The following is a 10,358-nucleotide window of genomic DNA, read 5'->3' on the forward strand; positions in this document are numbered from 1 at the left end:
TCCAATCAAAGAACATGCATTGCATTCAGTTTTCGTGTCTCTTTCATTCAGTTCAGTCGCTCAGTCATGTCCGACTCTTTGCGACCCCATGAATCGCAGCACACCAGGCCTCCCTGTCCATCACCAACACCCGAAGTTCACTCAGACTCACATCCATCAAGTCAGTTATGCCATCCAGCCATCTCATCCTCTGTCGTTCCCTTCTCCTCCTGCCCCCAGTCCCTCCCAGCATCAGAGTCCTTTCCAATGAGTCAACTCTTCGCATGAGGTGGCCAAAGTACTGGAGTCTCAGCTTTAGCATCATTCCTTCCAAAGAAATCCCAGGGCTGATCTCCTTCAGAATGGACTGGTTGGATCTCCTTGCAGTCCAAGGGACTCTCAAGAGTCTTCTCCAACACCACAGTTCAAAACCATCAATTCTTCAGCGCTCAGCTTTCTTCACAGTCCAACTCTCACATCCATACATGACCACTGGAAAAACCATAGCCTTGACTAGACGGACCTTTGTTGGCAAAGTAATGCCTCCGCTTTTCAATATGCTGTCTAGGTTGGTCATAACTTTTCCTCCAAGGAGTAAGCGTCTTTTAATTTCATGGCTGCAGTCACCATCTGCAGTGATTTTGGAGCCCCCCAAAAAATAAAGTCTGACACTGTTTCCACTGTTTCCCCATCTATTTCCCATGAAGTGATGGGACCAGTTGCCATGATCTTTGTTTTCTGAATGTTGAGTTTTAAGCCAACTTTTTCACTCTCCTCTTTCACCTTCATCAAGAGGCTTTTTAGTTCCTCTTCAGTTTCTGCCATAAGGCTGGTCTCATCTGCATATCTGAGGTTATTGATATTTCTCCTGGCAATCTTGATTCCAGCTTGTGCTTCTTCCAGCCCAGCATTTCTCATGATGTACTCTGCATAGAAGTTAAATAAGCAGGGTGACAATATACAGACTTGACGTACTCCTTTTCCTATTTGGAACCAGTCTGTTGTTCCATGTCCAGTTCTAACTGTTGCTTCCTGACCTGCATACAAATTTCTCAAGAGGCAGGTCAGGTGGTCCGGTATTCCCATCTCTTTCAGGATTTTCCACAGTTTATTGTGATCCACACAGTCAAAGGCTTTGGCATAGACAACAAAGCAGAAATAGATGTTTTTATGGAACTTTCTTGCTTTTTTGATGATCCAGCTGATGTTGGCAATTTGATCTCTGGTTCCTCTGCCTTTTCTAAAACCAGCTTGAACATCTGGAAGTTCACAGTTCACGTATTGCTGAAGACTGGCTTGGAGAATTTTCAGCATTACTTTACTAGCATGTGAGATGAGTGCAATTGTGCGGTAGTTTGAGCATTCTTTGGCATTGCCTTTCTTTGGGATTGGAATGAAAACTGAACTTTTCCAGTCCTGTGGCCACTGCTGAGTTTTCCAAATTTGCTGGCATATTGAGTGCAGCACTTTCACAGCATCATCTTTCAGGATTTGAAATAGCTCAACTGGAATTCCATCACCTCCACTAGCTTTGTTTGTAGTGATGCTTTCTTTAATGTCCTTTAAACTAGAACAATTTCCCAGACTTTTTTTGGTCATGTGTGACATGACTTTTCACTGTTTAGTATGATGCTGATGATGGGCTTGTCATATAAGGCCTTTATTATGTTGAAGTTGTTCCTTCTATACCCAATTTGTTCAGTGTTTTTATCCTGAAATGACGTATTTTGTCAAATACTTTTTCTGTATATATGAAATGATCATATGATTTTTATTTTTTCTTTTTTAATGTGGTATATCACATTTATTGATTTAAACATGTTGAACCACCCTTGCCTCTCAAGGATAGTTCTCACTTGGTCATGGTATATACTTCTTTTCATGTACTGTTGAGTTTGGCCTGCTATTTTGTTGAGAATTTTAGTGATATCAGTGACATTAGTCTATAGTTTTCTTACAGTGTCTTTCTCTGACCTTGGTATCCAATAACACTGGCCTTGTGAAAAGAGTTTGGAAGTATTCCATCTTTTTTAGTTTTTTGGAAGTGTTTGAGAAGGACTGGTATTAATTCTTCCTTAAATGATTGTTAGAATTCACAATTGGAACCATCTGGTCTTGGGCTTTCCTGAGAGTTTTTTTGTCTTCACTGATTCAATCTCCTTACTCACAATTGGTCTGTTTACATTTTCTATTTCTACATGATTCAGTCTTGGTAAATTGCATGTTTCTAGGAATTTATCCATTCCTAGATTTCCAATTTGATGGTGTATGTTTGCTCATATTTGTCTCTCACAATCCTTTGTATTTCTGTGGTGTCATTGTAATGTCTCCTATTTCATTTCTGATTTTATTTGTTTGAACTCTTTTTTTTTTAAGTTAATCTAGTAACAAGTTTGTCAATTTTGTTTATCATTTCAAAAAGCCAGCTCTTATTTTCATTGATCTTTTCTATTCATTCTCTGGTCTCCATTTCAATTTTTTTTTCTTCTCTGATCTTTGTTAATTCCTTCTATCTCTAACTTTGCACTTAGATTTTTTTTCTTTTTTCTCTTATTCCACAAGGTTTTTTATTTGATATCTTTCCTGTTTCTTTTTTTTTTAATTTCATTCATTTATTTATTTTTGGCCAAACTGGGTCTCCGTTGATGTGCAGGCTTTTCTCTAGTTGCGGCAAGTGGGGGCTACTCTCTAGTTGAGGTGTGCGGGCCCCTAATTGCAGTGGCTTCTCTTGTTTGGAGCACAGGCTCTAGGTGCGCAGACTCAGTAGCTGCAGCTCCCGGGCTCTAGCGCGCAGGCTCATAGTTGTAGTGCACAGGCTTAGTTGCTCTGCGGCCTGTGGATCCTCCCAGATCAGGGAGTGAACCTGTGTATCCTGCACGGGCAAGCACATTCTTTTCCACTGAGCCACCAGGGAAGCCCTCTTTCTTGTTTCTTAATGTATTCATTTATCACTATAAACTTCTTTCGTAGAACTGCTTTTGTAGTACATTGTGGTTCCGTTTTCATTTGTTTCGAGATATTTTTAAACATACCATTTTACTTCTTCTTTGACCCATTAGTTGTTCAGGAGTGTGCTATTTAATATCCAGATATCTGAATTTTCCAGCTTTGTTCCTGTTATTGATTTCTAGTTTCATGCCATTGTAGTCGCAAAAGATACTTGATGTGGTTTCAACCTTCTTAAATTTGCTTAGAGATGTTTCATGAGATATCATATGATCCATCCTGGAAGATGTTCCATTTGAACTTGAGAAGACTGTGTTCTGCGGCTGTGAGATGGAATGTTGTATAAGTCTGCTAAGTCCATCTGGTCTACAGTATGGTTCAAGCCCATTTCCTTTTTCCTTTTGCTGATCTCGTATGGTTAATCTATCCATTGTGAAAGTGGAATACTGAAGTCCCCTACTATTGTTGTGTTGTTACCTATTTAGCCCTTCAGATCTGTTAGTATTTGCTCAATATACTCAGGTGTTCCAATGGTGGGTGGGTATATATTAAGACTCACAATTCTTGTATCATCTCGATGAACTGACACCCTTTATCATTATATAATGACTTTCTTTGCCTCAAATTTGGCTTAAAGCCTATTTGGTCTGATATCGGTATGGCTACTCCTGCTCTCTTTTGTTTCCCACTTTCATGGAATACCTTTCACCATCCCTTCATGTTGAGCATAGGTATGACCTTAAAACTGAAGTGAGTCTCTTGTAGGCAGCAGTGCAGTTGAGCATTTGTTTTGTTTTGTTTTTAATCCATCCATCCACTCTATTCCTTTTGCTGGAGAACTAAATCCAGTTACATTTAGAGTAATTATCGATAGGCAAGTATTTAATAATGCCATCATATTGATTTCTGACTGATTTTTAGTTCCCTAATTCCTTTCTTCCATTTTAGCTGCTTTCCTTTGTAAATTGATTTTCATGGTAAGTTTTGGTTCCCTTCTCTTCATCTTTGTGAATCTAATGTATGCTTTTGCTTTGTGGTTACCATGGAGCTTGCATAAAATATCACACACGTTAAGTTTTTTATATTACCATTTATGTATTTTAAATTGCATACCCATTAACAAATTGTTGATGCTACAGCAAATTTTTATCTTTTAATCTTGATGCTAGAGTTAAGTAGGTACACCCCCATATTACACTGTTAGATTATTCTGGATCTGAATGTATGCGTCCCTCTACCACTGTGTTGTATGTTTTTGTAATATTAATTGAGTGGAAGGAGTAAGTCCCACGCATGTTCTTTTCTGACCCTGAGGTCTGTGACTGTCCCAACCCTCGTGCTCTGTCCACCTGACGTCATGCTATGAGCCCCGGAAGGAAGTCAATGTGAGAATATGGGGGAAGGGCGGACCCAAGTGCTCCCCATTGCTCAGGTCCAGTCACCCCTAACTCCCCACAAGTAACCCAGGTTTCGCCGGAGGGGGGGGTCTCCTGTTTCTAAGATGGGCAGCCATGTCCCCAGAGCCACCTTCCCAGTTTCACTCATCCACACCCTCAGCAGTTGGCAGACATCACAGAATCACAAGGTAGGATCCAGTGCCTCCTCCAGCGACTCCAACATTTTGAGATGTCCTGTCCTGAGGTTTGGTGAACTGCATCCCTCCCCTTCTATGTTTTGGGAACGTGACAACACCCCTTGAATAAAGGAGATCCAACCCTTGCTTTGGCTCACTCAATGCCTTACAGAATCTGGACCAGTCTCTACTTCCATTACTCCCTGATTCACATCTTTCTGCCTCAAGGGGCATTATCCCTGATGACTTTTATTCACACACAGAGATGCCCAGGCACCAACTTGGAATGTGCATCATACCCTCTTTTGTGAAATAAAACCATGGTCTTTCAGGAAGGGAGTCAGGCAGAACCTACCCTCACTTCACTCAAATACAAATGTGTCCCTCTGAGTCGCAGGCTGGCACAGCCCTGGGGTCTTGGCTGAGAGAAGGAAGTCCTCCCCAAACTTCAGGGCGGGGGCGGGGGGGAATTGAACATGGATTTCAGACTTAGTCTTGTGTGCCCTAACAAGTAGTCTGGGAGACTGAGCTGGGACACTCTGGGAAACATCATTTGCAGGAAAATCTATGTCATGGGGCTGGTGGAACAGTATTTGATGGAGACCCTGTAAGAACACAGACTTACCAACCATACTTGTCATAGAGCCTGACGGGCCTGTTTCCACTCAAGGGCAGAGAGACATCCAGGCTGCAGGAGTGTAGGCTGGTCAGCTGGCTAGGGCAGGGAGGCCATGAAAGCTCCAAGGACTGGACCATCCATCTCTAGCTGTCAGGGTGCACTCTGCCCCAGATTGGCACCAGACGCCTCTCCTGACTTCCAGCTCGGCAACTAACCTCAGCTTTTCTCCTGTGCTCCCTGTACCTTTGCTCCTGCTCCCCAGTTCACTGGGTCCAAGATTCATCCTCATGCCCTTTACTGACCCCGAGGAAGGGGAAGCAAAAGTTTTGGTGCCTGAGTCTCGGGGATGAGGGCTAAAGAGGAGAGGGGGAGAGTATGCAGGTTCCTGCTTGCAAGGTGGCACCGGGGGGTGGGGTAGAGACTCCACTGAGAGGGTAGGGCCCGGGAATGGGGAAGATGAGCACACCTGTGCCTGCTACCACCTACTTAAGTAAACATGCAGGCAAGGTCATCGATGGCAAGCCAGGGGAGGGATCGAGGGTGCTCTGACAGGAAAGCAGAGTGGTCAGGGTAAGCAGGACAGTGAGTGCAGTGAGGGAAGGGTGAAAGACTGGAGCTCTGTAAGGGGGTCACGAGTTCCTTCTGACAGGGAGGCAGAATGGCAGCAATGAATGGAAACTGCTAAACCCCAGAGGAGGGTGTTTAGAGAACTAGAAGAGGGCCTTCAGGGAAAAGGGAGGACGTGCCAATGTGGCCAGACAGAGCCCACACAGAACACAGACTGGGGGCGCTCCGCTGGCCTGACGGCCTGGATGGTAGCAGAGGCTGACCCAGAGTCCCCACCACAGATTCCAGAGGTACTGTTCTGGAAAATGCTCTGAGGTGGAACAGCTTCCCACCAGGCCTCGTCCCACTCCCTTAACCCCTACCCCGCAGAGAGAGGGCAGAACACAGAATATGAGAAGTCCTTTAATCAAAAACTGCTGTGGCAAAACCAATACAATATTGTAAAGTAAAATAAATTAATTAATTTTTTAAAAAAACAACTGCTGTGAGACTGGGGCAGAGAGGGGGCAAAACAAGGGGCAGAGGATGCCCTGGTGGAGGCAGAACAAGAGGCAACAAGCTTGGCCACAGCTCGCCGGTCCCGGAGGTAACAGCTGCTCCTCTTGCAGGAAGATACTGGGCTCAACCTGTGAAACAGCAGTCAGGGAAGAGCCTCAAGCCAGGGCCAGCCCACAGCCCTGCTCAACAGCCGACGTTGTGGGAAGGGGTATGGAATGTGTAACACTCACTTCAAAGGATCCGGAACTTCTCAGCCAGGTACTGCATGGAGGCTGCAACAGGGAGAGGCATAAACAGGTGCTCCAGACAGACGGACACAGAAGCCTGTCCCCCTGTCCCCGTGGGGAACCACCTAGCCCTGCAACCTGAAACCCACGTACCCCCAGCCCTGATGCAAAGAAAGAGCTCTGGGCCTGATCGGGCCCCACTACCGGAATTAAATGTGGAGCCATTTCCTAAAAGGAAACAAAATGTGCCAGCAGCTCTCAAGCTTGGGGCCACGCCCAAACCATTCAAAAATTGTCTCGCAAAATATCCAACAAGAACCTTAGAGGCCACACCAGATCAACAAGGCATCTCTACAAGTCCTATCAGAAGGAACTCTCTAGGACTCGAATGGCTGGCAGAGTGTGCACGCAGTCCACACAGTACGTTGTTACTTGTCCGCACGCCCCAGGGGCAGGCTTGCTAGGTTCTCCTCCCCACAGGAATGCTGATCCCTGCGAGGTCCCCTGCACTTGCAGCCCACCCCACCCCAAGGGCCCACCCCGCTTCTGCACTGAGAACCCGCTGCTCTCTGTCCCTGGTTCCTCATACCAAGTTGCTCCTTAAGGTCGTCTATTTCTTTCTGTAGCACCAGACACTAGGCCAGCAGACACAGGAGGAAGAGAAATGGTTAGTATACACCCGCCTCCCCTCTCCTCCTCCTCTCCTCTCCCCTGGGCCCTCCATCCCAAAGCCAGGTGTCCAGACTGGCAAGGGAAAGACTTTCCTCAGTGGAAAGGAGGTGGGCTCCCTCCCTGGGGTGTGGGATGGGGACGGGGGGGAGGGGGCCCACACATATCAGTTGAACTTGGACCCAGATCCCACCATGGGGTTTGGGTGTGCATTTCCAGGAGTCAGAAGAAGCATTACCCGAGGACAGCCCTGCCTTCTGGGTGGCTGCTGCCGCCTTTTCAGTCTTGGGTGATGGTCAGCTGGTTTCTGGTCACCTGACAGGGAAAAGACACACAATCCAGCTTCCCAGGCTCCCAGTGAGGTGGAAAGGGCCAAGCAGGGTCTAACGTGAGGTGAGGCAGTACCACCCTCTGCTAGCATCAAGCCTCCCCTGCTCTGCCTGGCAGGCAGCCCAAACCTTCTCTCTGGGCCTGCCCCTCCTATTCCGCAGGGGCAGCCACTTCACCACGATGGTCTCCAAAGACTGTGGTTCTGGGTTCGAGCTTCCCAGAGCGGCAGCCACAGCCAGCACCTGGGAGAGCAATGTGGGCGAACAGCACTTCACAGAAAAGGCTATTAGCCTGCAGGTCTACGCCCAGAGTAGCTGTTGGGGCACTGCCACCAATCACCCCTGCCAAACAAATCCCACACAGAAGGTGATGGGGCCAGGGTCAGCCCTGTTGACACCCTGTTTCCCATGGGAGAAGTGGCCTGAGAGCAACGCTGAGCCCCCAGAAAAGAGAGAGTGAGTCAGAGACAGAGGTTTCTGCCCTCACCCCTGGTCTCCACCCCCCAAATCAAAACCCAGGACACTCACCTGAGGGGCCAGGCCCTCTGGGCATGACTTCTCCCTTGTTCATGGCCACGGGCTTTGAGTTGCCTGAATCCTGCCCACCTCTGATGCTGAGGTTGGCGGTGCTGGGTTCTCCATGATGCACCCGTGGACAAGATGGCCACGGCCTGTCAGTGGCCAGCTAAAAACAAAGATTTCTCACTGATCTGGAGTAAGGACGTGTGTGTATGTGTGTGTGTGTGTGGTGTGCGTGTGTGTACCAGTGCATTTATGTGTCTATGTCTGTGTGTGAGAGAGCTCGTATGATTCAAGACTGAGCTGAGGCAGGGAATTGGAAAGAGAATTGAAAGGCTGATCTCTTTAGCACATTTTCTGTCAGTCAGCCCCAGGCCAGCAGGCAGAGCTGAGCAGGGGACAACAGTGTGGCACTGAGAAAGCCCGGGGCCCCTGCAAGGAAGGTTTGGGGAACAGCCAGGAAGTAGGATTCAGGAAAGTGATGCGTCTAAACACCGAAGCTCTGTGAAGCTTTTAAGGGGTCCCCTCAAATCAATTCCCTTCCACGCCAGCCCCAGCCTCATGGAGGAGGCTGGAAACAGGCCAAGGGTGGAGAACCGAGCCCAGCACACCCAAAGTGCTACCTTAACGTTTGTCCCTAGTAAAAGGACCCCAAACTGGCATCCTAATGACCCAGTGGCCGAGGGTCACCCAGTGACGACCCCTGAGGAATGGAGAGAGGGGAGCACCGGGTGAAGACGTGTGTCCTGGGGAGGGTGGGAGGGGAAGAGTGGGGAGAGAGGAGGGGCCTGGCATACTCACTTGGCCCTTTGGGACTGGGTCTCTATTTGGGTCGTTGTCTTCCCCTGACACCGCCGTTGCTGCCACCAACTCCCGGGCCCGCCTAGCCACAGATTTCTTCCCAGCGCCGGTGTGCTTGGACTCTTTGGCTCCCCAAGGGACCGAGGCATACTTCTGGGACCTCCCAAGCAGCGGGATGCCGGAGATTGGGGGGAAGGTGGCCGGATCCAGGGGAGTGGCCGAGATTCCCCGTCCCCAGGAAGGGAAGGTTCTCCCCAGGGCAGGTTTGGAGACGCCCCCAAGGGATTTCTTCTCCTGGACCCTCTTCCTCCTAGGACTGGGCCGCGGCAGCCTGCCTGTAGCGGCAGCTGCAGTAGCTGCTGCTGCTGCTACTCCCGGGAAGCTGGGCAGGCTGCCCCCCTTCCCCCAGAGCACGCTCTGTATTTTCTTAGGGGGTGAGATAGTCTCCTGCTCTGCATCGCCCTGCTTGCCCTGCCTTTCCACAACCGAAATCAATCCTCGCGGAGCCGAGGACAGGCAAGTGCCTGGCACGTTAGGGAGAGTCTCCCTGCCTTGGACATTCGAGTGTCTGGGTGTGTCCCGGGGATCCTTGGGGCTGTTCAGCTTGGCCTGGCCTCCGTCTTTGGGATAAATGCTCACCCTCATAGGCTGTATCTCACTGCACTCATCAGAGGACTCGGAGTCGGAGAACAGCCTGGCTGGGCTTACTGAGGGGGGCCACTGGCGATCCACAGCCACGTTAGTGCTTCTCTTAGGGTTCCCCCAGGCCCGGCCCGCCCTGGGCCTGCCGACCCAGCGAGGGCCGGCCTCAGCCCGTGCCGCTTCCCCACACCTCTGGGCGGCCGCGCCTCGACTGCCGGGACGCGCCTCGACGTCCCGCAAGGGAGACACGTCGCCGACCCCGTGGCTCTCCGGGGACATGTGTCTGCGGATGCCCAGCAAGTCCAGGTCGGCCAGCTGCCGCAGGATGGCCGCCACTGACTCGTCAGACAGCTGCACGACGTACCCTGTGTCGTCGGCCGGGGAGCCAGGTCGACCTTCGCAGCCCAACAGCACCGGCCCTCCCGCTTCCAGCACCTCCCGCTCTGACTCGAAGCCCTCAGGGTCTGGGAAGCCATCCCCGCCCTCACCCTCGCCACTTTGCGGTGCCCCGGGCTCGGGGCCGGGGTCGGGGCCGGGTCCCGGCGGGGCTGTGGAGCCGGCCTCAAGGCCGCTGGTCTGCTCCCCGCACTCTGAGCCGAAACCCGGTCCCCAAACAAGCACCTCATCATCTGAGGAGCTCATGTCGCGATCTGGGTGGCCGCCGGACCTGGGGCGGCGACGGTTTATCAACCGGGTCGCGGTGGCGGCGGTGATGGCGGTCGGGGCACCTGAGGCGGGTGGCGTCTGGACGTGCCGTCAAGCACCACAGGCACCGCACGCAAGAGATCGCCGCAAACGACGCGAGGCTTTCAGCGTGCCAGCGCTGCCGCCTCCTCATTGGTCCGGTTCCCGCCAACCAGCACGCGCCTTGTTTGCCCGCCCCCTCGAGGTGTAACCAATGGGGTCGAGGGCCTCCTCTGGTTTGTTGCCAAGCCCCAAAGCCATGCCGGCAGTTGGCGAGTTGGCTGGTGAAGGTCATGCTGCGAGTG

The 10,358-nt window shown here is 50.3% G+C and overlaps 1 protein-coding gene across 1 annotated transcript; it reads right to left on the reverse strand.

Annotated features, from left to right (window-relative positions):
• Nucleotides 1-6,075: 6,075 nt before the first annotated feature.
• On the reverse strand, nucleotides 6,076-10,147 carry LOC113888879 (uncharacterized protein CXorf49 homolog). The gene is made up of 6 exons (XM_027535844.1): nucleotides 8,728-10,147; nucleotides 7,936-8,092; nucleotides 7,317-7,393; nucleotides 6,999-7,044; nucleotides 6,413-6,454; nucleotides 6,076-6,310 (listed from the first exon to the last, which is right to left on the reverse strand). Exons 1-5 carry the CDS (start codon nucleotides 10,009-10,011, stop codon nucleotides 6,414-6,416), a joined length of 1,605 nt encoding a protein of 534 aa, XP_027391645.1. The 5' UTR covers nucleotides 10,012-10,147; the 3' UTR covers nucleotides 6,076-6,310; nucleotide 6,413.
• Between the last annotated feature and the right edge of the window lie 211 nt (nucleotides 10,148-10,358).

The sequence above is a fragment of the Bos indicus x Bos taurus genome, unplaced genomic scaffold (assembly GCF_003369695.1).
Source record: "Bos indicus x Bos taurus breed Angus x Brahman F1 hybrid unplaced genomic scaffold, Bos_hybrid_MaternalHap_v2.0 tig00002729_arrow_arrow_obj, whole genome shotgun sequence".
Classification (NCBI taxonomy): Eukaryota; Metazoa; Chordata; class Mammalia; order Artiodactyla; family Bovidae; genus Bos; species Bos indicus x Bos taurus.